The sequence below is a fragment of the Branchiostoma belcheri genome, unplaced genomic scaffold (assembly GCF_001625305.1).
Source record: "Branchiostoma belcheri isolate BF01 breed outbred unplaced genomic scaffold, Haploidv18h27 scaffold2, whole genome shotgun sequence".
NCBI classification, from domain to species: Eukaryota; Metazoa; Chordata; class Leptocardii; order Amphioxiformes; family Branchiostomatidae; genus Branchiostoma; species Branchiostoma belcheri.
In genome coordinates this window covers 5,062,685-5,090,063 of record NW_017803490.1, presented here as the reverse complement: position 1 = coordinate 5,090,063, position 27,379 = coordinate 5,062,685, and the positions used below count along the sequence as shown (strand labels likewise).

General features: G+C 41.6%; 4 protein-coding genes across 4 annotated transcripts in view; 1 reads left to right on the top strand and 3 right to left on the bottom strand.

Moving 5' to 3' along the window:
• Nucleotides 1-9,554: 9,554 nt before the first annotated feature.
• On the bottom strand, nt 9,555-13,712 carry LOC109468631. Its single transcript, XM_019766948.1, has 5 exons — nt 13,426-13,712; nt 11,741-11,876; nt 11,352-11,482; nt 10,950-11,054; nt 9,555-10,588 (listed from the first exon to the last, which is right to left on the bottom strand). The coding sequence occupies exons 1-5, from the start codon at nt 13,517-13,519 to the stop codon at nt 10,422-10,424; spliced, it is 633 nt and encodes a 210-aa protein (XP_019622507.1). The 5' UTR covers nt 13,520-13,712; the 3' UTR covers nt 9,555-10,421.
• Nucleotides 13,713-14,884: 1,172 nt separating this feature from the next.
• Nucleotides 14,885-18,685, top strand: LOC109468661 (retinol dehydrogenase 16-like). The gene is made up of 6 exons (XM_019766984.1): nt 14,885-15,149; nt 15,880-16,114; nt 16,365-16,444; nt 16,741-16,922; nt 17,297-17,460; nt 17,885-18,685. Exons 1-6 carry the CDS (start codon nt 15,057-15,059, stop codon nt 18,103-18,105), a joined length of 975 nt encoding a protein of 324 aa, XP_019622543.1. The 5' UTR covers nt 14,885-15,056; the 3' UTR covers nt 18,106-18,685.
• A 426-nt stretch (nt 18,686-19,111) lies between these two features.
• On the bottom strand, nt 19,112-22,248 carry LOC109468417 (retinol dehydrogenase 16-like). The gene is made up of 6 exons (XM_019766667.1): nt 22,156-22,248; nt 21,267-21,501; nt 20,846-20,925; nt 20,448-20,629; nt 19,989-20,152; nt 19,112-19,401 (listed from the first exon to the last, which is right to left on the bottom strand). Exons 1-6 carry the CDS (start codon nt 22,246-22,248, stop codon nt 19,175-19,177), a joined length of 981 nt encoding a protein of 326 aa, XP_019622226.1. The 3' UTR covers nt 19,112-19,174.
• An 849-nt stretch (nt 22,249-23,097) lies between these two features.
• The window catches only part of LOC109468662 (retinol dehydrogenase 16-like), a 5,215-nt gene continuing 933 nt past the window's right edge, over nt 23,098-27,379 (bottom strand). Inside the window, exons 2-6 of the mRNA XM_019766985.1 lie at nt 25,061-25,295; nt 24,648-24,727; nt 24,248-24,429; nt 23,763-23,926; nt 23,098-23,395 (exon numbers count right to left, since the gene is read on the bottom strand). Coding sequence (XP_019622544.1) covers nt 23,166-23,395; nt 23,763-23,926; nt 24,248-24,429; nt 24,648-24,727; nt 25,061-25,295 — 891 coding nt within the window. The 3' untranslated portion in view covers nt 23,098-23,165. The remainder of the gene's footprint in view (nt 23,396-23,762; nt 23,927-24,247; nt 24,430-24,647; nt 24,728-25,060; nt 25,296-27,379) is intronic.

Sequence of the window (27,379 nt, the reverse complement as noted above, 5' to 3'; positions counted from 1 at the left end):
CGTCGCTAGCCTCACGGTAATTATGGCTTCACCACATCACGAAAATTACTAAAATATTTCTACCGTAGTCTGCAAGACTAGGAGACGAAGTACTATTGCGACAGCACTTGATACTGCATAATGGAGAATCATTAAGCGATTTTTATTACGTGCTGCCACAAGATTACGTCCTGGTATCCGATGTATTTCTTACATCCCCTTTCCACTAGAGGATTTGACCGCTAAGTGACAAAAAAAATTGAAAAATCTTTCAAAGAATTTCATACATTAAGATCGAATATATTTACCTCTTTTTGTCTTTTAAATGATTTATATCTTGCATCAATATTCTAATTTTAAAATTAATGTTCACACAAACCAACTTTGTTAAGCGATCACCGTTTGGTGGAAAGGGGGGCTTAATGATTGTAAAGTTCAGGGATGTAGATATTAAAGCAGCTTGTTCTACTACAGTCTGACAGGTTCTCCCGGCTCTACATGTAAAGTCAAGGTTCCCCCTGTCAGGACTGTAACTTTAACACCGTAAAGAGTTTAACAGATGTTAAGTTTGCCACAGCGGGAAAATTTACAGCCCAAACAAAGTTTAACAAAGGAGGATTTGTTCATGTTTCTGTTTTCTGTCCCTGGGAAAAATACTGCAGAGAAAATCTCGCCAGCTGTTTTCGTGTCCCGAGAAGTTCATTCATCGGCTTTGGTGGCTGGCAAAAAGAGACCTCGTTTCCTTTGGGCTTTGTACCAAATTGTAGATCTTCCTGTTTACACTATCTTTGTTGGGTTATTTTAGGTAATTAGCCTTACACATGCCTCGCTTTGAAAGCCAGGATAAGCCTTTCAACAAGCTCAATGTGTAGCTGACTTGTATACATTTTTTGTGTCCTGTGCCCACCTTCCAAGGCCCAGACCATAATACAGACACATTAGGAAGTCGTAAATCGTTCTTTGAGACATGTTAGGACTGAAAAATACAGGAAAACTGTTCCTTGAAAATCAACAGGTCTTGAGGTTACTGAAAGGTCGCTGTAGTCAGGAATTTCAGACAGGGTTTCTGATAGAATGTTGATAAGTTTGCATTTCGTCTAATTTGTGTCAGTTACCAAACTTCGTCTCTGTAACGGACTGCACTTACAGTATCAGACTGTATGACACTGAATAGAAAGCAAACGTCACACATAGCCAAATATGGCCTCCGGATCCCGAACACTGCCGAACTCCCCCCGACCATGGTTAGGCGTAGGTCAGGAGCAAGGTCGGCTGGTGTTCGGCCAGGTCGGCTACTGTTCGGCTGCGCCCGTGAGCCGAATATACTTCAAAACAAACCATTCCGGTGTGGACGGGAGGTTCGGCAATAGTTGGCTGGTGGTTTGCTGGTGTTCGGAAGTTGGTCGGGGCGTGGTCACAGTTGGCCGTCAAATCTAACTCACTTTGGTTCTATTCGTACAGAAAGGTAGGAGTGGATCATATATCGGGTTAGACTGCTCCCGATCTTGATGCTCGGGAAAGGTTCTGAATGTGTGACAGGGGCTTTATCAGGATAACATGTGAGACTGATTCTTGATGTAGGTAAGAAAGACTTAGCGAAAGTTAAGAAATTCTTGAAAACTTTCCAAGTGTCAGTCTCACAGTTTCTTGATAGGATTATTGACTTAAGGTATATCAAAGAGTCAGGTTGACAAGCTGTTCCGCCCCCTATGGTTTAGCGAGCTCTAGCACTGGAGCAGAACTGTTCCGAGGACGCCTACCGATTCTCAAGGGCACGTCAAGGTCACGTTCAACACCACGGCTTCTTTGATGTGCAATGGCGGTCCTGACACGCGGTGCATGACGGGGAGGTGGGTGACGAGTTTACCAGTTGTTGCTGACAAATGGTGAACCGTTTCTCAGTGACACTTGGCGGTCTACAGGCTGCGGTTTACCGCAATTATGTGACCTTCAGTCCGATTGGCCTTCATAAGCCACGTTCTAACGCCGTGCCGTGTCACTGTGGTCGTCCCCGAGTCACACATTTTAAACTACCAAAGAATGTGTTGAAAGCTGACTGAAAAGACAAGTGGGTTAAAGTCAGCCCTCCTGCAGGGCCTACGTCACCAACTGGATTACATATATACCAATGTCACTGCACCCCTATATAAATTATTCTCCCCTGACATTCATATTTAAATTACCAAACATTTTGGAGGTTGCATACAGACACAATATAGCCATATAATTTGCTCACCTAAGAAACTCAAGTTCGAAAGAAGGTGGCAAGCTTTTGATGTTACTTAGCGTTCTGTTCTATGTACGGAAAATATTTTATGGTCGGACATTGATACTGTTCGACCTTATGTATATCACCTTACACTTGATAATGTTACCGACATAGTACTAACATGACATCCACAAATAAATAGACATTTTTTCAGGTACTGCCATGTTAACATCGATTTGCTAAGCTTTCCTGCTCCTTCACTCATCTTTTTTTATTATTATGGCCATCTAAACAACAATCAACTCAAACAAACAAGAAGTCTTTTCCATCTGACTTCCATGACGTCACGGCCAGCCAGTGGCAGGAAAAAAACGGGTGACGGTTGTCTAATTTGCCTACAAATAATTTGCATATGTTTTCAAATTATTTGCATGTATATGATGTAAACAAAAACGGCAATCGCCCGTATTACGTCATGGAGTATGTCTGCTGTGTCGAAAGAGGTACCTAAAAGTACAACAACAAACATCTGGTCATATCATGGCCTTAGACCTCATCTCTGTGGTCAATTTTCTCACACCGCGAATCCAGCTGAAGTTCTGTGTCAACTTGACGTTTCTCCGCTGGTCATCATGGGAAGTAGGGCAGCTCAAATTGTCTGGTGGTTTCTAAGAAATGGTCAGCAGAATTCATGAAAGGTTTCCAGGATCTAAACATCAAAGGCAAGTTCTATGCGTTATGAGGTACGAAATGTGTTTACAATGTCTTTGTTCAGATTTGCCTTGCTGTATCTGTCAAGGACTGTGGAACCTTGTATTTGTGTGTTTGGTTCATTTACGTATCTCGTCAAAGTGTTTCAAGAACCATTAAAAAACCTTTATTGAAAATAACATCCATAGCATCATACATTTTGGTTAGTGAGCGAAGTCAGACGAGAAACATATCCCCATATCAACCCCTCGGAGATTCTCTTGGCTGGTGCATTAGAACACGTTGATTTTTGTGAAGACTGGGACGTGAGGGGAGGGCTAACAACTCCATCCAATATGTGTTTCAAAACCCCTTTAACTTGAGGAGGTAGTAGAAAGCTATCACATTCCATGCACTGACTGTAGCAAGGACAGTGGTGAGGGGTGAGGTAACAACAAGGACCAAATACCAGGCGATAGGACGGACGGATTACAGGTATTTTGGAGGACCTCAGAAGAGCTCGAAAGTAATTTTACCTTGAACTAGATATTAGGGACGACCGTTGGTTTATCCCGAAGAATGTCCAGGGACATCTGTGGGATTTTAAAGGAGTCCGGGAAAATCAGGGTTCAATTAGAGTGAATTAGGTCAGTTTGTGCTGCTAATAAATCCTTGGATATCACCAAACTAGGAGTCCCTCTTGAAATGAACGTGAAATTGGGAGGAAAAGATAGATTGACACGAAAATTTTATATTGTTTTATTGTCGAACTGTGTTATTACTGGGTAATTAGTGTGTAGTCATGTTGTGTTTTTATCCATTTACTTATTAATTTAAATTTGTTCTGAGATAAATGCTAACAAAAGTAAATTGTACAACAAGACAAAATTTAGCCAATGGCTACAAGTTCCTGTTTGTTTTCATAGATAACCATTTGTTTTTATTTGATTTGATCTGAGTTGAGTTAAGATTCGCCTCATTGATTGGTTGGTACTCCACACATCGCCGGTACCATGGTTCCAGCTAATGGCGAGAATGCTAGACAGACTGTCTGGCAGACAGTCTTACAGACAGAGAACTAGTGGGCAATAATGGACAGCTTTTACTAAAATTCTGATTGCCATTATGTATCATGATGATGAAGTACATCCAATGCCGCTTTTACGCACTAAATCACAATAGGTTTCAGTCACAGTACGGCAATTTTACGTCTGTTTTCGCCTAAACTCGTTCTATTAAAGTATACATCACCAGACATCAAAAGGCGGGAAACAGAAATGATTGACCGGACGATTCACGTCTTTGATTGGTCGATACGCGGCCACCGGACGGCGCGAAATGCTGACTTTGGCATATGTCATGACAGAATTCTTCCCGCCAAATAGTGTCACAGACTCCGAGTATACCTTGTCATTCAGGTGTTTGGCACGACGCAGAGAGGCTTTGGCAGTAAAATAAACTACACGTATCCCACATTATCGTGGGACTATTTCGGGTATTCTGGGGTATATCAGGACAAGTCAAGATGATTGGATTACGACTGAATAAACCATAACAAGATGACCTGTCGGGGCCTGGTTCAGAAATAGCCTGCTTACACGTGTTCTTTGTTACTGTGTTTCATCTTTAAATTTTATACCGATGCTCTTGGGTTTAAAGAATTCTTCCGTGACCTAACATGTTGCTGAACGTCTCGACAGTGCTCCTGTGGCTTACAAAGCATTCCAGGTCTTATTTAAAACAAAAATAATTTATTCACCCACATCAGTATCAATTTGTGTAAAATGTGTAAAGTTGTGTATTATTTGCAACCTTGTATTGAACTACAAAATGAAACAATTGTATACGTGATGAATGTCAACTTTGGTGATGCGGATATAATAAGACGCTAACTACTGGAAGTTCGCCTGAGATGTTCCAGTGAGCAGGTGTAGTACATAGGAATCTAGTTAGAAGTTAGACGAACCTCTTCTGACAGAAATCTGATCATGTTATGCAAAATAGCTGCTTGCTTTCCAGACACTTTGCAATCCTAGGTCAATTATGCAATCCAAGGTCAATTATAGTACTTTCAGATGCCATAGTTCTACTAGAAATTATCAATTAGATTCTCTTTCCATTGGGAAAGAAAACTCGCTGCAACGGCATTCGCCATGGTCAAATTAATGGCTTGACATACTGCTGATATATGATATTGATACTTTTGACCAACTGCTAGCTTGATGTCGAAAGTCTGATAGCTATATGTACCTGTAAGCTTTATTTACTCGGGTGCGAAAGTCTGGACATATCAGACATAATCTATTGTGACAACTTCTCTTCCGGCATTTTGTTACAGCTTAAACATATTCACAGCTTGAATGTATTTGCTCCAACATCAACGACATTGGTGTCCTAATAATGTCATACACTCTCGTATATACAGTCTCTTTACAAGCTACTTCACCGATGTAAAAAAATAGCTACACATACCTTATTCATTAAGTTCTATTTATAGAATTTGCAAAAAATGTCCAAGATAAGGAATCTTGATTACCGCAGCAGGAAACAGGAGAGAGTCATGGAACCGGTTTGTTGGCGAGGCGATCACTGATAAAATCAGTCTGAAACGGCAGGTTTTTGCAGCTGCAAGGTTTTGAATCACAAACACAAACTTTGCTAATCGAAAAGTGGAGAATAGACTTATGTGAAAAGGAATGGACCCATAATATGAAGAACTGTAGAATTAAGGAGCATGCTCCCCTTTTCAGTATAATCCTCAAGCTTTAAAAATAAACATCTTTTGGCATAGCCATATGTTTGTCGTAACATCCAGCTCAGTGCCTAAAAGTGATCATTTGTCTTTGCAAATGACAGATTTTGTAGCGATAAGAATCTGAGAAAGTTACTAGAACAGCCTACTGTGTTGTTTGTACGTCTTGCATCTGGAATCTGGGTCGCACTCGGAGGTGAGACTCAGCCGGGCGAGACTAATGAAACTGAAATTGTGAACTTTTCTAAACCTTTCTAGACTTGAACAGTTCAAGTCTAGAAATCTATGTTTTCTCGCTCAAGTTCAAGTTGAACTTGAGATTCTTCGTACCAGTTACTAGCCATGCTAGTACGCGGGAGTCCAGTTTCACCGATGTTGTATGGACAAGTATGCATGGTTCGAAGACCCATTGAATGAATCATAACCTGAGTGTCAGACTATTGCCAAGGGCAGTATACAGGCTAGTTCCCCGTCTACGAAAAATTTACCATAGACACCCCCACAGATCGAGATAAATTAGACCCGTAGATCGATGCTAACTCTGGGATCGGGCTTGGGGCTTCTCCAAGCCGAAGGGAGTTTTGTGTCGGAGTCTGGCGTCCAGGCTAACCCAATCGTAAACATCGCCTAACCGGGCTCTTCAAATGAAACCCATGCCCATGTTTGGGAATCTTCAGGTGTAGATGTCGTAAAGCAGCGCTTGGACTGATTTAAATTGATGTATGGGAAAACGGTCAAAAGTATGTACAAACAAACTTAGGATGCTTATAAAAATTCAATTTCAATTGCAACAAGTTGATCAATGATTTGAAGGTGCTATGACAGACTTCTAAAATGATTGAAAGAAATGGGTGTCAAATGACTATGACTCTTATGCAAGATACACGGATATGGTAGTGTCACTGACTACTGATCACTACTTCTTCGGAAATGTAGGATTGCCCGTTCCTTGGACATCTGTCTCAACAGAACGTGCGGGTCAATGACCCCTAGTTGATTCAGTAACCCTGTCTGCCCTTATTAACACGGAGACTTGTGGATAACGGACAACATGCCGATTTCATTTAGTCTCGGAAAGGGCAGCAACGGGTCACTTCTTCCGACCAAGCAATCCAACCGGCTGGAGGAAATGAAACGAGACTTCGGCCCTGACTTCCAGTTTTCTAGTGTAGTGCGCAGTGTGCATAACAAAGTGACTTGTTGGTGCATGTGGAAGAAGAATTTTGAAAGTTGCTCTCTGTCATGCCTGTGGAGGGTCGCGTATGTCAATGTTTACTTTCGCAGAAGGAAAACATTGTTTTTGATCAGTCTCTTCTTCCTCTCATTCTTCATCTTATTCTCCAAACAACTAAAGTCAATGACATGGACCAGACGTCGTCTGTTACCATGGTAACTGGTGTTGTAGCAGACACCGTGTGGTGTTGGGTTACATTTTGTAGCAGAGCAGAGTTGAAGGCACTTCCCGCCATATATCATTTAGGGCCATTTAGTAAGGTGTTTGAGTGACAAAACACTAGACCATTATGCCTTTGCTTTGCAAATGTCACCTTTCTAGTTTTGAATGTTTGTATCTAAATCACAATGGTTGACAACCAAACTAATTTTATATCGATGGGAAAAGGACGTAAAAGCTATGTCCAATTGTCTGAAAGATGTTGTTTTTCTTGTGCTTTTTCCCCCCATCGGTATCCTTTGAATGACAAATAACCCAGGGCAAACGTCGGTGTTGCGGACAGTCCTGGAACACAACACACAAAATGCCACACGTCAGAATACGATAGAGACCATTGATAATGCATGGTTGTTATTGTGAAGAGAACCGTTTCTCGAGTAGCCAGCTCGATCAAAACCATATTGAAGAGCTGAGAAATGGCATTTCAGACGAAGCGACCTCTACCGATTCCATCTGTATAAGCATGAAATTCGAAGGTTTTGAACCAGTCGCTTCAGTGTACGATATTACAACGGAGACCACCGTTGGTTGTACATGGATGAGGTACATAATCCAACTAGAGTCTTTCTGATATCGCCTGCTCACAGAAAGCGATCAGACAAGCACCACAGGGAAGTGTAGTGGTGATCTATAAGGGCATTTGGCAACTGTTCTCGAGTCAATGTCTCCCACATACTGCGGTCTTTCGTTGATTAATACATTGATAAATGAGTAGCCTGTCCAGAAACGTTTCTGATACTCTATCATTTTGCCCCCAAGGCTTCGAGTTCTGCCGCAGAAATTAGATCAGCCTTGACATCATCTGAACTCGAGCGTTCTCTGTAATTCGCAACATCAGGGCCCAATTAACCCAAACTTGGCTCAAACGCCATGAAACACCCGTGGAATAGTGCTCCCAGAAGGCCTGTTTATGTAGACAGAGGCGGACGGTACGACACCACAGACCCAGACGAGACCGGGGCCATGTGAAAACGATCATTCGGGCTTCCTACGCGTTTAAATTTTCGCCGACTCTGCACTGTATACAGTATTGGACGTGACAGTTGCTCACAGTTGCTGTTGCTATGCGGGAAACTCGACTGTCGTGATGTTTGATGGGCTTTACGACATTAAACGTTTTGCGGTGGCGAAATAAAGAAAGCAAAGAAACCAGCTAGTTTTTTTCCTGCTAATACTGAAAGGGCACTATTGACAGACTTACCCTGTTAGTAACAAAATATTTTGTACTATATTCCTCTCAATAAGGGGAAAATTTGTACTATTGACAGAATGATTATAGTGCAATATTTTCTGTTATTTTATAACAGTCACAGTACGGCAATTCTATGTCTGTTTTCGCCTAAACTCGTATCAAAGAATACACCACCAAACATCAAAAGGCGGGAAACAGAAATGATTAACCGGCAGATTCACGTCTTTGATTGGTCGATACGCGTACACCACCGGACGGCGCGAAATGCTGACTTTGGCATATGTCATGACAAAATTCTTCCCGCCAAATAGTGTCACAGACTCCGAGTATACCTTGTCATTCAGGTGTTTGGCTCGACGTGTCTGTAGTATTATCATGACAGAAAAGTAGAAGTTAAATCTTGACTGTGACGGTATTTTTCTCAAATACCGGTTTTCTATCTTGCAAACTTGCGTGGAAGGAATATTACCATGCTGAATTCGTCAATGACAAACTATTTTCTGTGATAACGACTGTGTACGGGTTTCGCCAATGTCTGACATGCTTTGTATGAGTACAAGAGATCGTATTTGGCCCATAACATCAACCGTATCCGTCTGACAGTTCTCTGAGCTACTGTTCTGACCCTTTAGATTCAGATCAAAGTTTCTCTCAGACCTAAGGGAAAACTGCAGATTCCCGTTACAAGGAAAAGCGAACTTTTATCCTGTCTTTCATCTGTTTTATCATCAAAGATCTTGTCCGGTCGGGATGTCGGGAAGTTCTTGCTTTAGTATTTACTTTGACAGTCTCCTACACGGCGAAAGATTTTTCTCAAGCCCCGGGAAGGAAAGGATGGAGCCAGTAACAACAAACAATTCGCTGCAGACCTTCTGATATTTCCTCCCGCAAGGTTATGGCAATACGCAAAACAGTCTGTGAAGTAGTGCTGCGTAGGCTTTAACGAGACAACTTGAATAACCATAGGAAGGCGCTAAGGGCTTAAGTCAGCCATAAAGGGGAAGGGGGGCTATTTCTGAGCTTCCTTGCCAAAGCTACATTTATTCTCATCGCTTCATAGACACTAAAGGGAAGTTAAGACAAGTGTCACGACCAGAAACAGTAGTGATGTTACGTTCCAAGTAAATGCATAACCATTTATTCCTTGAAAATACGTTCCTGATTTTTCTTAGTACGCACCTGATATCAATTGCCAAGTGAAGGTTAGAATAACAAACCATATATATCGTTCAGAAACGGGAAATTCTCTCTTTTGGAACAGGCTCAAGTTAATGTCACGCATAAAGCCAAGTTCCTGTACCATTCAAAGAAAAGAAAATTAATTGAACAAACGTGTCCTTTAGGGTTCACTGACCGCACGTGGCAAGGCATTTGGGGAGGCGGTTCTAATTTACGACTCTGTGACCTTGTGCCTGAAGCCGGGACAAGTGTGTATCGTATGTTTGCCACATGTGTTTAGTCGACATGGCAGACTACACTACCAAGAGCAGTGGCATTCCTGGACATTTTGGCGGTTACGCACGGTTTGCAAACATGTTCAGGTCGTGGTATATGACAACGTGCCCTTGTAGGGAGAATTATTTGCAGTAAATTAAATTTAGACGTCTGCTGCAGTTTCCTCATCCCTCGTACGAGGTCGTTGCTTGAATGATTTCCCTGTCATTTTCTGGAATGTCACATCTTTCTAAGTCACTTTAAGTCTAGCTTACACACATTTGTTCTATTATTTTCTGACAAACGTAACATTTGAGAGCATCAAGGCAAACAGACCACTGAAACGCCCAACTAACAATGAAAACAACAACGAACTTATTTTTAGATAATTAAAATAGCTGTCCGATTACAAAGCTCATTATTTTGTTTCTTTATTACTAACGTTTGTTTAACATGCAAGTGTTTCGAAACTTTTGTACAGTGGTTACTATTTTCTATATATGTATTTTACTTCTTTCTGAAACAACCAATTATTTACACATTGCAATAGGCTAATAGAGTACAATATTTACATATGATATCTTGCTTTTCAGATCCAAGTAAAACATGTCCCTTGATAAACTATTTTCCATGTATACGCTATGATATGTTGAGTTACAATATAGCACATGCCCTGCATATTCTGACATCAGTGCACACATTTCTATGACGTCTAAAGCTTCGTTTCAAAGACCTCCTTCATGTCGTGTTCTTCCAGCAGTATGACGTCACCCATCCTGTTTTGGAACCACAGTCGGTTGTTTTTCCTGTCCATGCGGGACTGCAGCTGCAGTTCCGATTTGTCTCGGTAGGGCTTCGTTGACAAACCTGTCATCTCATCTATGTAAAAAAAAACAACTTTATTCTCGCAAATAGGATTTAATGGATGACATCAGCCTAGAACACATATCCTAGCCAACACAACTTGTGGACTCTGTTGTGACTCTGTAAAACTTAGTCTTCTAACTAGACTCATAAGGTTTGTTTCAGGTGTTAGATATGACTAGCCTACTTCTAAAGGTACATGTAGGAAGATGATTTGCACGGTATAGCAGTTGCAGTCATTGCGTACAGCAAAAACGAAAATAGTTTTTTTTTTTTGCTTGTATTTTTGCAGTAGGAATGCCCACGTTTCAGTGATTGACTCCTTTGTGGTGTTATTTTTAGCACAGAGACAAAATTTAAGATGTCAGGGCCTTACCAACAGACGGGGTTTCCTGGGTTAAAAGCTTCCGGCTAGCACCGAAGTTCGGATCTGGCACTAAGCTGTTCCTCTTGTACTCCAACTTGATCGAGTCTACTGAAACTGAAAATGATAGCAAAATGTAAAGTTGGATCCAACAGTTATTTAAGTTTAGGCATCGGCTGAATTATACTTTCTAAACTATCCAAAAGTGGCCTAATATATATACATGTGGTGCTTATATTTGTAGTATATATTATATGTTCTATCCTTTGAATGATCATAACTTTCCTTAGTTAGAAATGCGAAAATGTTTATTTTGGGGGAGTGCAACCGCATTTCTGGAAGGGCGGCAGTTTCGCTTGACAATTCAGCTTGACATCTCTGTTGATGAGTGTGTTTTTGGTTCTCCAATCTTACCTAAATCTTCTTCGTTTAATGAGTAGGAGCGAAGTAGCGAGTTCCTCCTGCTCTCATCATCCCCAGCGTCGGTAACTTTCGTGAGAGATCGGAACAAGTCGGGGATGTCGTCATCACTGTAATGTCGTCTCCTGAAACGAATTGTCAAACGTAATGCAATATGAGAAGAGTATTACCTTCTCTATAGTTGTCTTAAAATTTAAAACACATAACGGTTACGAATCAGCCAGTCATCACCTTACTACAGTTACCATCTCCGTTGTTCTTCTTAAAATTTAAAACACATAACGGTTACGAATAAGCCAATCATCACCTTACTACAGTTACCATCTCCGTTGTTCTTCTTAAAATCTAAAACACATAACGGTTACGAATCAGCCAATCATCACCTTACTACAGTTACCATCTCCGTTGCCTTGGTAACCATGTCTGTATCCAGGTCGGATAACCTGTCAACCACAGCCTCGGTCCGGTGCACCAATCCCTGCAGCCGACTGTAAACATCGTCTATGTCTACGGACTGGTCTGCAAATCATTCAGAAAATTGCGTTAGTTTACAAAGGTCAAAACTAAGGTCATGTATCTTTTAACACTATGCTAATGTTGGTGTGAACTCTAAGGGTTAACTTCGTAACAGCGTTATATGGTTTCTATGGCCAGAAATTAGAATTTTATCTAATCTTTAGAAACATTTAGATACTTTTTGTCTGCATGTCTGTAAACCCCACCCCTCGTTTAGCCCAACATCTCCAGCCAATGTCTTACAACAGGAGGTTTAAATCTCTCGTCAACCTCTTTGCCTATTGGACACAAAACCCATGTACGTGTCATCACAAATCAACCGTTTTGACTCAAACTGTTGTAAGAGTTACGCCAGGATGCCCTTACTGGGATTTTAAAGCCCGACAGACATGTTTGTCCTTCAGATGACCTATTCATTGGTTGATATGACCTGAACACCACCAGCACGCATGCCCCGGAAGAAGGGGGAGGGGGGTGTTGTGTGTCAGAATTTGAATTGATTGTCATCTTCAGGACAGAAATCTGAAAATTTGAACAATTTGAGAAAGGTGCAATAACAATTTCGTGGTATCATTTCTATACTTCTTGGCCATGCCAATCTATCACTTGCTTTCTTGGGAAATTTGGTAGGTTTTATTCTAACGGTCAAAACACACGCGATGCATGACCCAGCTGTCTACGCCACTGCACCGAGGAATTCAACCATCATCATTCATCTCTTACCGAACACGTACACATGTATATGTCATCTGCTGTGTGCTATGTGTACATCAACATTACTTTGTACTTCAAGGTCGATTGATACCCTTGTATAGCCCGCTATGAGTGTTGTCATGAGTGCAACACCACACCTATCAACACCGTGTTTGTGAAAGGCTGTGTCTACATTTCACACACTAAATCTTGTTCAAGTTTTGCTCGATAATGTACTGGTACATACTGTACATTTTAGTTTTCTCCTGATAGGATTTGGGATTCTGGAGGTGAAGAGGGTGCTCGCGCGCGCTATCTTGACGCTGACGAAAGGAATTTTCGACAAGTCTCATCTAGTTTCAAGTTTCTGTACCTAATTGTTTGAGTTACCTAACTATATCAAGGAAACAATGTCATTAAAGTGCTACTTAGGGCTTTTCGTTCAATCAAATATATTTATATCAAAAATATTCTTACAGTTTAAGTCCATAAGTAATCAATTCTATATCCAGCGATGGAGGTAAAAAATCAAATTAAAATGTGATTTTTACCTCCATGATCCAGCTAAGCCTGCCTTTGGCGACCAGTTTAAAAAAATCTTGATACTTTGTTTATTGTTCCAAAGGAACATCCAACAGTACGTGACCACAATTTTCAGGTCCTCCCTATAAAGAGACGGTCGCTATAGCTAGTACATGCATGTGCTTTTCTTTGCAAATTACACTGTTGCAGGACTTTTATTTGTAAAAACTAATGTCATGTATAACTAATGTCATTTATAATTCAAAGTTTGTGTAAAAATAAATGGGAGCAAACGCTTGTCGAAAAATAACAGCAACAACAAACAAAAAAATCTTACCGTTATTGTCTTGCTCCTGAGTTTCCACTCTTCCTGCAGCCTTGTTCCCCTCATCATGATCAACTGGCCCCTGGTCACGAGAATGCTCCGCCATTTTAACTCTCGTCCATAAATCCTCTCAAGCCGATCTGACCATTTGGAGGAAAGTAAAATCTTTACTTATAACTGTATATGTTTTCTCGAGACGTCGACCTTCTTAGCCAGCAGTTTGCCGAATGGACAAGCAGGGGTAGTCTGCTCTCATGCACAGTGTTAGTGTTGGCGCTAGCCGAGCAACCATGTCCATGTCGGGACGCAAATACCTTTCCGCAAACTAGCGCGCTCCGTGACGCCTAACTACGCAGGTGTCAACAAGTGTGTGTTTAAACTTACTCCACTTAAACCGCTGAAATGGGGGTGGCCGAAGCTTAAGATATATGTTTTTCTTCTTCTTTTGTTCCACCTGTTATGAGACCGGTGCAATGGCCATGTGGCCTCGCCTTCGGGAGGTCGTGAGTTCGATATCCCCGGCTGAGTCATACCAAAGACGACTTTAAAAATGGTACATACTGCTTTCTCTGTCTAGCACTCAACATTTGGGGAAAGAGATATGTCAGTTAATATAACCCGGTGGACTTGATTAATTCTTGAGAGCATATCTTTATCTCACCCCACTACTGTTACATCAAAAGATTTCAAGCAAGGAAATTCCAATGAACACTGAATGACTTTATTTGAAAGATATTTTTATTACATTCCAGACACACCAGAACATCTGTGTAGTTTGTGGTTTCATTCATATTTGAACAGCAAACTCTTAAACGTGTGTTTCAGTAACTCCATTATATGCCACATATATGATATGATATAACAGAATGGAAGTCTTCGAATGGCCCTTTAAAATCTTCTCTTTTCGTGTATGTGTACGAGCGCCTCCAAGCGATAGGTTGTTGATCTACACACTTGTTAATGTTTGGTCGCCTAATTAGTCACCAATTACAAAACACAAAGGTCATTTACCAGCTCAGCATGTATGGTCACAGTACATATACATATACATACAGCAGACTTGTGCACCATGTTTACAATAATATTTTGTACCTTGAATAAAGAGACTCTTATAGTCTTTTTTACACAACCGAGTGTTTTATTCAGCCGATGTGTCGGTCACCGTCTGTCACCTTCCTCAGGGCAATAGATATTCTGACTAGACTGGTTCACGTTGCACAGCACAGGTGTCACTGCTATAGATGCGTTCCCAAACGTAAAGTACTTACACATCTACACGGTTACCAAGAACGGTATCTACAATGCAAGCATTGTATCTCATCTGAAAGCTATTACTAGTTAAGCTTGTGCTGCTGGACATTTTTACGTGAGTTTTGTTGCACAATTTTTCTGCACTGCTGTCACGGCATAGTTACTTCCGCATTCGCTGCGGTTCGATGCGTTCATGTGAGAAATACTCCCAACCCGTAAATATACGAGAGCACTGTTTGTGCGCAACCCATATATGGGCCCAGCAGGACAAGGGTTAAATGTCTGCGGCTATGGAAACGTAGGAGACGACAGATCTGTATGGTTTAAATTTTGTTGTTCTCGCTGGACTACGTGACTGTAAACAATAATCTACATATAAACGCTGAGGTAAGATGGAGGTTCTGACACTGTTGGGGCTGCTGGCTGTACTGTGGACTGTGTACAGTGTCTGGACGTGGTGGAGAGAGAAAGAAATGCTTCCAAGGGTACGTGAACAACTTATAGTGTTGAAAGATGGACGATGAATTTGAATAGCGGTGTCAGAGAGGTCCTCACGACATGAAATATTTTTGGTAGAAGATACCATCTGCTTGCTCGCTTGGGAAATGTTGTGGGGTGTATGGAGTATCAGGCTTGGGATGTATTGGAGAGGTTTGGCTAGCGTATTAGAAGTGACAGCTTGCTGGGTCGTTGAATTTTATATGGATCGTTTCTCAAAGCTGGGTAGAATAAAGCCATTAACGTGCTCGGTACCTATTTGTAGCTAGGTACAAAGGTCATGTGTAACATTTGGTTGGGAGAGACCACAATAACATAGCAGCTTTCCCTCAAAGGTTGTCCATGGGCAAAATTGTACTTGAGAAGCTTTGGGAGCAAAGCCATTTTTCTTTAGATTTATTCTTTATTTCGGTGTAGGAACCCATACAACATTACACATTTAAATAATACAATCTTAAATATACACACAAAACGACCTATAAACCACCATATCACGATTCACGCAAGCTTTTTCTGTTTGAGGAAAATTGGCTCCTGTTATGTCATTGTGACAGTCTCCCCCAACCAGACTTTGTGATTATACACGTGCAAATGTATAGATTTCCTTGCTCCCAAACGATATTATCAGCATGTCGGCTGGTCACATCTCATGAAAGCACCATAAATTTACTATGATTTGCGACGCTATTAGAATAACGTTATTTTCATCGCCTCTAGCTTGTAGAGAAGTCAGTTCTGATCACGGGGTGTGACACCGGCTTCGGGAACCTCCTGGCCAGGCGGCTGGACCAGCTCGGCCTGCGGGTGTTCGCGGGCTGTCTGACCGAGGCCGGCGTGGCAGAGTTACGGCAGGCCTGCTCCGAACGGCTGCAGCCGATTCAGATGGACGTGAGCAGCTCAGACAGCGTGCGGCAGGCTTTCCTAGTGGTGAAGGATAGCGTGGAGAGCAAAGGTATGGGGTGGGGGGTGAATCGGAGATATCTGTGTCCGTTACAAACATTCCTGGTTTGTAAATTTACCCATGATTAATAACTTCTCTATGCTGTATTCTATATGGAAATTAAAATACTTAGAAACTAAAGACATCCAATCGCTGTCTGAAATATAGATTGTTCAGATTGTAAAACAAAATAAAAATGGCAAGCACCATACATACAAAAATACAATTGAAATGTGTATAATTATATCATCATCTCCTTCAGGACTTTGGGGTTTGGTGAACAATGCAGGGATCTTTGGACCAATTGGAAGCGTTGAGTGGCCTTCTATAGCAGATTACCAGGTGAAATATTTTATAAAGATTTTATACGAAATTTCCGTACACAAAATTAGGCGCTTACCAGCAAGTTTCTACCAGTCCTTTGATCCTTCTCAAGTTGAAATGTGACCTGAATGGAAGTGTGACGTCAGCAACAGCAGTCGGTATCGGCCCCCGTCTCGGTTAAGGGATGGTTGAAATGTTGTCAGACTTCCTATAGCTAGCAACCGGTTATAAATCCCGTTAACATGTCATTCCAAAACGCTTGCTGGCACATAGTATGGATATTTTAATTAGTTCTTTTTAAACTTCTATCAAAGGCTGTTTTGGATGTCAATCTACTGGGAATGATTGACGTCACCAAAACTTTCCTGCCCCTCTTGAAGAAGTCACCTGGTCGTGTCGTCAACGTCTCAAGTGTTGGCGGGAGGCTGTCAGCTCCTTGTACAACTCCGTACGCCGTGTCTAAATATGGCGTGGAAGGCTTTTCAGACGCCCTCAGGTGCTTGTTTGTTTATCTTTATAATATTGTGTGTGACTACTAGAATAACACAGTTGAGTTCCCCCAAGGACCCTCTGTCTGACGTACTAGTAATTCAAACGAAACGGTCGACGCTGATTGGTCGCGATGTTTATGGGATTTAAACACCACGGTGTTTATTGGATTTAATCACCACTGGTAAGGTTATGACGTCATAATCAATACGAAATGGGAACGTCTGATTGGTAAACGTCATCTGGCTAATTATAAATAATAATTCCTCTCATTACTTACAATCGTTTGCAACATCCTTACATTTTTTTAGAAAACGTATCTGCTAGACATACTTATTGTATATAGAAATTTTCATTGGCTAATATTTTAACATTTAACAGACGGGGCATAAGGTGTTTTGGGATAAGCGTGCACATCATTGAACCAGAAAAATTCAGCACATCGATTGTGCAGGAGGACAATATTAGGAAGAGTTTGCATCGCACGTGGGACTCCCTGTCGTCTGAAACTAAAGAGGAGTATGGGCAGGACTACATGGATGAACGTGAGTGAGCCTTACCCCTTGAATTTGTTTCTTTTTTGTAGCTGCGTTGGGCTTCGACTTCTCTGCATTGCATCAGGGATCTGAATTGCAAAAGAATATAATTGGTAGGACGCTAGGAGCAATTGTTCAGGTGCGGCCATGAAAATGTGTAGTTTTATCAATTTGCACAAGGGGGTGCTTCTGAATCCATCGGGATTTATTGTGGGTGCAATTAGCAAGCTTAAGCTTTATTCAGATCACTACAATTCAGTAGCGTAGAGTGGTGTGTTTCTGAAGTGGTTTCTGCTGTTTTACGAACTCTACGCCATAAAAGATATTTTCTACAACATACTGGACACGCACAACAGCTTAGCCAAACTGTATCCATAGCAATTTGAACTTAGAATTATCTGATAATCATAATAACTATTCTACCTTACCGCAGTTCTTAAAGGATTCAATGATGGTCGTTACAAAGACCCGGCCATCGTTGCCATGGCAATGGAGCATGCGCTGTGTGCTGCCTGTCCCAGAAGCCGGTACGAGGTAGACTGGGGTGCGCGGTGGGTCGCCATCCCGCTGACGTATCTACCGACTGATTTGGAAGACTTCGTCATGCGACTGTTGCTACCATGGATGACTCCCGTTCCTGCTGCTTGCAGATAGGAGACGTAAACGTTTTACGCCGTTTTATAATTACGGCATTTTACGTCGTGCTCAGTGTAGCTTAGAAATAGTGAAAGATTATTGCAAATTCATGTCCGAAGGCTAATTGCAAGAACATGACAAAATGATAAACCGTAAAAGATGATAATGATTAAAATGCTAATAAAATAATAATAGTAACAGCCATGCTATGAAAATCTGTATCTATATGAACTTTATTATCTTCTCTATATATCTCTGTAACCTCTCTTATCTTCTGTATCTCTATATAAGCTGGTAGCAACAATAAATGTAAACTGGTTCCTCTTGCAAGTATGTACAAGAAAACTTGAATAAATGAATAACGTTTATTTCAATAAAAAGGAAAATCGCAATAAAACGGAAAACTTGAATAAAAGAATAACTGGTTTATTTCAATAAAAAGGAAACAGGTTAGTCATCCCATTCACATTCAACATTTATCCGGTAATAACAGAATATGTTAACAAGCCTGATAAAACCCATTTAGGAGAGCAAAAAAACGTGAAGATACATAGATACATGTAGTTACACATATTCAACATTTATCCTGAATAATTTTGACACTAAAATACGAGGTGAGAGTTAATTCTAACGAGTTATCAGTTAAAATGTACTTTCTTAAACAAATGATCTCGTTCAAAGATTCCTAGGTTAAATACGTGATAAGACTTCCTCTTTAACGAGCTGCAGGTCCTCCTTGAAATAAATTCTGGATCATCTAAAGATGAAAATCAATTCATAACTTTTATATCAGTTATGCTGTTCATTAAGATACCACAAATCACCTCCAAAAACATTGCCCTCTGTGATTCCAATAATATTCAATACCGTGTTTAAAGTTTAAACTTTTGATCCAACACAAAAATAGGTTCCACCTAGAGCTTTCGACCAATCACTCTGGTCTTCCTCAGTAGATTGACCCAGTGGGGCTTGCCGCGTGGCTTCTTTGAAGTGAGACGTCAACACTGGGTCAAATGTATCTGTCTTCTGATATAGACGATGTCGGCCCCCGTCGCGGTTGAGTGAAGGGTGATGGGCCCAGATGCCTCTATTTCCTCCCTTTGCATGCGGCAGGGACAGGGGTCATCCATGGTGCCACCACTCGTGCGAAGTAGTCACCCAGATCAGTGGGCAGCCAAGAGATCGATATCCATGCATACCGTACACCCTGACCAACCACGTAACGGCTCTTGGGATGGACAGCACACAGCGCATGCTCCATTTCCATGACAACGGCGATCGGGTCAGCGTCTCCTTTGATGAATCCCTCACGTACTGTGATCATTTATCAATACAGGGAATGACTGTAAGACATGTGTCAATCAAAGACGGCTATTTGTATTTGTTGGCAAAGTTATTATAAAACATATGTCATTTTCTTTACTTCCCATGGGTGTTTTTTGGTGCATTTTGGTTTTTCTGATGCACAAGCAGTATCATATCATCAGTCAATAGTGTTGGCAGAAAGGTACTGAAGTTTGGAAAGACACCATATTTGAAGTGAATACTTTCATCATTGTCCGCCATTGTTTATCACATTATTTCAAAAGTTACAGATTAGATACAAAAGTCAGGCACTTTGTGGACTACTTTCGCCTCTTGACAATTCAAGAAAAGAAACTATACTAATCAAATTGTATCAGTTGCTGCAAGTCAAAGGCAACACGACAAGTCTATATACTTGTATTAATAGCTTACAGTCAACCATCTTGAATGTGTATTGTGGAATGTGTGCTGCAGAGGATGCTGCGATGGGTCCAAGTACCCCCTCCCAATGATAGCCCTTGCAGCGCTGGCTGCAATGAGTTATCGAAAACCGATACAAATACCCTGATACTGACAAGTAAAAAAGCAAAACGCACTTTCTTCGACGTACTCCAGTCCGTATTCCTCCCTGGTTTCTGGAGACAGCGTCTCAAAACAGCCGTATATGCTCCTCCTGATCGTTTCCTTCACAGTTATCCCTGTGCTGAACTTCCCAGGTTCGATGACGTGCACAGTTATCCCAAAGCATCTCATGCCCCGTCTGTACAATTAACAAATACAGAACAAGAAGTTGGAGGTCTCAGAACTCCATGAAATATTTAGATCTTGAGTGATGGTGACTGTGTCCTCCTCTGATTCACCTTGGTTTTTTTATTGCGCAAGGGAAGCAAGTTGTTATTATAATAAACGAAAAACAACAGTGTGACAGACTGAACCCAACCATGTCTGTTGCAACCTGACCGAAGGGTCATGCGGAAACACAGACACACACACAGACAAAGACAAAAACAACGCCTCCATTTTTCATGGTGGTAAATACTCTAGGAAATACCAACCTGAGGATGTCTGAAAAGCCCTCCACACCATATTTGGACACTGTGTATGGACCCTGAAATGGGACAGCAGTCCTCCCGGCAGCACTAGCGACGTTGACGACACGACCACGTGACTTCTTCAACAGGGGCAGGAAGGTTTTGGTGACGTCGATCAGACCCAGTAGATTGACATTCAAAACAGCCTGTTGAAGACGTGTAAGGAGTATGGCGCAATGTGATCGAGATGCACATATTTATGTTTACCTTCGCAGAAGGAAAATATATTGCTTTTGTTCCGTTTCTTCTTCTTCTTCCTCTCCAAACACATATGGGTCAATGACCTGGACCAGACGTCTGTTACCATGGTAACTGGTGCTGTAGCAGACACCCTGTTGTGTTGGGTTACATTGACATCTTACCTGGTAATCTGCTATGGAAGGCCATTCAACGCTTCCTAACGGCCCAAGTATCCCAGCATTGTTCACCAAGCCCCAAAGTCCTGAAAACGATAGATACTTGCACATAAATTTTTGCAAATACTCAAATATAGCCCAAAGCAGCTTTCATACCAGTGTTTCAAAATGTCCCATATGCGCTGAAATCTTTGATAACACAAATAAAAGCTGGAGAGTGAAAAAATATATATTTGAACCTAGCTATGGGATATGATATGCACAGTACCGGTATATATATATGGGGCATACTATGATAATGAGGAGTTGATTGGTCCATCTGCAACTGATGAAGAAATGTGTGAAGCAATCTGAGTTGAGGACAGGCAAGAAGATAGCATTTACACAGAAGGTTTGGTTACAATCACAGGTAACGCTGCACATATACCTTTGCTCCCCACGCTATCCTTCACCACTAGGAAAGCCTGCCGCACGCTGTCTGAGCTGCTCACGTCCATCTGGATCGGCTGCAGGCGTTCGGAGCAGTCCTGCCGTAACTCTGCCACGCCGGCCTCGGTCAGACAGCCCGCGAACACCCGCAGGCCGAGCTGGTCCAGCCGCCTGGCCAGGAGGTTCCCGAAGCCGGTGTCACACCCTGTGATCAGCACTGACTTCTCTACAAGCTAGAGGCGATAAAAATTACGTTATTCTGTTATATCTATCTATAGGGTGGCATATGACTACATAATTATAATGTATATACATGTACATGGCGTAATAGCCTGGATGCCAGACCCAAAGCACACTGGACACAAAATATCTCAGTGTGCACACTGAGATATTTTGTGTCCAGTGTGCTTTGGGTCTGGCATCCAGGCTAATGGCGTAACCGCAGCCACGTGTTATCGTGTTAAGCGGCACACATACACACAGACTTGGCTACTGAAAACATAACCTTCTGTCGAAGGTATCAAGTTAAGTTTGCTTAATCTACAGGCAGATCTCTTTGGAGGCATACGTATGCATGACACTGTACGCTGCCAGGGTATATCGTTCAGATGTTTAGTATATTCCTATATCACGATTCAGATTTCCCTGACTTCCCCCTTTCACATGATCTTTTTCCGCCAAAGTGTGACATATTATTTCACATGTGTTGAAGTTTACCTGCCAAAGTCACATAAAGGTCACAGTTAGTGACACATGATAGTCCTAGCCAGTCTCGCCACATTTTTCCAGCCAGCTATCAGATATCTTCTTTTGTGTTGTACCAACCTCTCTGACACCGCCATACAAATTATCGATCTATATTTCTACACTTTAAATGTCGTACATACCCTTGGCAGAATTTCTTTCTGTTTCCACCAGGTCCATGCGGTGTACAGCCCCCACACTACAGCCAACAGTCCCAACCCTAACAGTACCTCCATCTTGAACTGTCTCGGTGCACAGTTTCTAGCCTCGAGGCAACATACCACTGTGGTCGCACAGCACAGTAGTCTAGCATAATGGGCGACCTTCAGAGGTCTATGGCGCGGTATACAAAATAGTACGACCTTTCACCTTTGTAGCTAGCTACTGAACAAAGCCAGCAACTAAGCTTACAACTCGTTTTCTGAGTACAATTGTACGATGAACAGTGTATGAACACCAAAAAAACAACAAAAGCCATATGATCAGTTAGGATACGGTAGTTTACTGTTTTTAGAAATTTAATATTTCAAAAAACTTATCATCCCTATATTGAACGTTGTCTCATAAAGTCATAATAGTGGTATGCTTTCTTATTAACAACATTCACATTTAATATCTATCCGGTAATAAAAGATATTTAGAGAGCAACAAACCTTGATATATACTTATCAATATTTGTCCTGGGTAACTTTAACACTAAAATACATTAGGTGACAGTTAATTCTAACGAGTTATGAGCTTAAAATAACATTTCATATAAGATTAAACAAATGAACTCGCTAAGTAGATACACGATAAGACTGCCTCCATGACCCTGTTTCGGAGGACTTATTAAAGTGAATTTCAAGATGAAAATTAATTCATAACTTTTACATCAGTTATGCTGCTGTTGATATAGATACTGGTCAGCAGTCACCTCCTAAAACATTGCCCTCTGTTATTCCAATAATATTCAATACCGTGTTTAAAGTTTAAACTTTTGATCCAACACAAACCTTTCGACCAGTCACTCTGGTCTTCCTCAGTAGATTGACCCAGTGGGGTTTGTCACGTGGCTTCTTTGAAGTGAGACTTCAACACTGGGTCAAATGTATCTGATAGACAATGTCGGCCCCCGTCGCGGTTGAGTGAAGGGTGATGGGCCCAGATGCTTCTATTTCCTCCCTTTGCATGCGGCAGGGACAGGGGTCATCCATGGTGCCACCACTCGTGCGAAGTAGTCACCCAGATCAGTGGGCAGCCAGGAGATCGGTACCCATGCATACCGTGTCCCCTGACCAACCACGTAACGGCTCTTGGGATGGGCAGCACACAGCGCATGCTCCATTGCCATGACAACGGCGATTGGGTCATCGTCTCCTCCTTCGCTGAATCCCTCACGTACTGTGCATCATTTATTAATAGAGGGAATAACTGTCAGAAATGTGTCTATCAAAGACGGATATTTGTTGGCAATTATCATAACACAATATGAAATACTTTCGTCACTTTCCCATGGTTGCTGCTTGGAGTAGAGTAGCTGTTTGGTGCATTTTGGTGCGTTTTTCTGGTACACAAGCAGTATCATATCATCAATATTGTTGGCAGAAAGGCACTGTAGTTTGGAGTTTGGTGCAGTTGAATCTATTTTGACACCATCTTGAATGGACCCCCCCTCCCGCTTGATAACCCCTACAACTTGCTGCAATGAGTTATCAGATACTGGTACAGATACACTGATACTGACAAGTAAAAAAAAAGCAATACGCACTTTCTTCGACGTACTCCAGTCCGTATTCCTCCTTGGTTTCTGGAGACAGCGACTCAAAACAGCCGTATATGCTCCTCCTGATCGTTTCCTTCACAGTTATCCCTGTGCTGAACTTCCCGGGTTCGATGACGTGTACAGTTATCCCAAAGCATCTCATGCCCCGTCTGTATAATTGATGATACAGAAATATTAGGCGAGCAAATACGATGAAATATTATTTGAATTAAATATATAATAGAGAAATTATTTTATCAATCCTTCTATACATGCATATTACTACTTCCTTTCTTAAAACTGTTTACATATATTAACACAATATAACACAAGGCATGACATATGACACAAACGACATAACGTAAACATTATATTCTAAGATCGCCAGCGGTTCTTGTCAACTTTGATAGACTTTAAACTACGAAACTCGTAAGGCAATGGTGAGAGAAACAATGCCTCCATTTTTCTTGGAGGTACTCTGAAATACCAACCTGAGGATGTCTGAAAAGCCTTCTACACCATATTTGGACACTGTGTATGGACCCTGAAACGGGACAGCAGTCCTCCCGGCAGCACTAGCGACGTTGACGACACGACCACGTGACTTCTTCAACAGAGGCAGGAAGGTTTTGGTGACGTCGATCAGACCCAGTAGATTGACATTCAAAACAGCCTGTTGAAGACGAATATGTGAGTATGGCGCAATGTGATCGAGATGCACAGTTATATTTACCTTCGCAGAAGGAATACTTTTTGTTCCGTTTCTTCCTCTTCTTCTTTTCCAAACACAAAAGGTCAAAGACCTGGACCAGACGTCAGTCTATGGTAACTGGTGCTGTAGCAGACACCCTTTGGTGTCGGGTTACATGCTACCATACATTGACATCTTACCTGGTAATCTGCTATGGAAGGCCATTCAACGCTTCCTAAAGGCCCAAGTATCCCAGCATTGTTCACCAAGCCACAAAGTCCTGAAAACGATAGATGTTATAATGGTAGTTACAATATTCAAAATATACTAGTAGCCCAAAACAGTTTTATTCCAGTGTTTTGGAATGTCCCATATTCTTACACTGAAATCGTTAAAAGCTTGAGAGTGAAAAAAGTATATTTGAACGTCTGCGATATGATCTGCACAGTACCGGCATTTGGACCATACTGTCCTGTCCATACTATGATAGTGAGGAGATACTACAATCTTATTGGTCCAACTGATGAAGAAATGTGTGAAGCGACCGGAGTTAGGAAGAACGGGCAAGAAGATAACGATGGATTTACAATTACAGATAACGCTGTACATATACCTTTGCTCCCCACGCTATCCTTCACCACTAGGAAAGCCTGCTGCACGCTGTCTGAGCTGCTCACGTCCATCTGGATCGGCTGCAGCCGTTCGGAGCAGGCCTGCCGTAACTCTGCCACGCCGGCCTCGGTCAGACAGCCCGCGAACACCCGCAGGCCGAGCTGGTCCAGCCGCCTGGCCAGGAGGTTCCCGAAGCCGGTGTCACACCCCGTGATCAGCACTGACTTCTCTACAAGCTAGGGAGGATAAAATAACGTTATTCTGGTAAGTTGGCAATCTTGGCATATTACTTCATAATGTACAATGCAGCTACGTGTTTATCATAAACACATACACACATACAACGCGAAAACAGAACGTTTTGGCGAAGGTGACCAGGTTGCGTAGAGTCACCTCTGCAGTTCCGCAGGGCACAGTGCTAGGTCCTCTGCTCCTTAAACTGTTTGTTAACTCCTCCCCAACTCAGTAGATATTAATATCTAACATGTTCGACTATTTGCCGACGATTGCTTGATTCATAGAACAATCAGCAAGCCTTCTGGTGCTTAAGGTTTGCAGTCTGGACTATCTATTTGAAAGTTAGTAAAGTTATTACATATGCTAATCAGGGCCTCATTTACTTCATTCATGAGCAAATGCTACAGTACCCTTCTTTACTAATATGGGAAATTTGTCACAACTTTTGTCTTGGTCTGTAAATCAATTTTAAAGGATATGTCTGAAATTAGGCATGTCGGTAGTTAAAGAGGGTATCTAACACCTTAGCTACATTCCAACATTAGCACTATAATTACTTCACAGGGGATTGTGTCCTATGGACTCTCGTTGTACCTTTATGTGTTATTGCGTGACTCCGTTGGCTTTTAAGAAACCGAGGACCTTTTCTTGTTTGATACCTCCATGTTTTGACAATGAAAAATCATTCCACTCCGCTGTTTAGCTACTTGCACAACTAGAGTTCCACGATCTCATACCTTCGCCAAATGATGTTAGCCTTTATGAATAAGAAATATACTAATCACCCTGATTATGCAAATAGGATCCTCAATTGCATGAATTATATCAGTCTGTTGATCATATTCTCCACCGAAAGACAGTCTTATCTTAACAAAGAATGCCATTTTCTCATAAATTATGCAAATGTGGTCCTTATTTGAATAAGTTATGTTTAATTATGTTCACCTTCACTTAACTTTCAAACACCCCAAGTATGAAATTCCAGGCAGTTACCACTACGCAATTATAACATTTTCTCATTAATTATGCAAATTAAGTCTTCATTTGCATAATCAATATTTGCCTGTGTTTCTCTCGTTCTTAATAACATATGTTACAAGCTTGAACTTCCTATCATGGAATGCAGCTGATTTATAGAATTTCCTCATTAATTATGCAAATTACATCAATATTCGCATAATTGTAATATCATTATGTCAAGCATCATTTAAGCTACCTACATACCAAAAATCACGATGATCCATCAATCGGTTCTTGAGTTATCCTCTTTTAAACATTTGTCCTTTAAACCCCCCCTGCAGTTCTAGAGCAAGCCGCTAGGGGGCCTGAAATCACGTCACTTCTTCCCGAGCACAAGAGCTACCTACCATCCAAATTTCATCACCATAGCATGTCTGGATCTTGAGATATCAAAACCGGAAGTTCAGCTGCAGTACCATGACAAGCCGCTAGGGGGCCCAAAATCTAATCATTTTGAGGTCTCATCAAGACCTACCCATCTACCAAGTATCAAGACAATCCATCAAGGCCTTCTCAAGTTATCGTGTTTACAGACACACACACACATACACGAACGCCCCTGAAAACATAACCTTCTTGGCGAAGGTAATTATAGATTATCTATATTCATATTTCCAAACCAATTCACAACATCTTTTACTGTAATCACATCATATTACGTGTTATTTTTTCAGTTTCTCCATCAAATTCACATACGGTCACATTATTTAGTACACCTGTTAGTGATAGTTGACCACCCTGTGTCCATTTGCCCCGTAGAATCGGGTCACAGAAGTCACTAGAGCGGGGCGGCTACCTTTTTAAAATTGGTGTCGGGGTCAAATACATTTGCAGGCAGGCCAACTATAGATATACCATGCCCCCAAGCAGTTAAAAGGCATCCAATGCACAATGTAATTTCGGGACGGCAAACCAAAAAACATTCTGAATCACGTGGATTTTATACTTTGAAATATAAGTTACCTTCCAGGTAACCTTATACTATGAAATATAAGCTACCTTCCGCTACCAGTGGGGGCAGGATCAGGGAGGGCTACCAGTGGGGGCAGGATCGAGGGAGGGC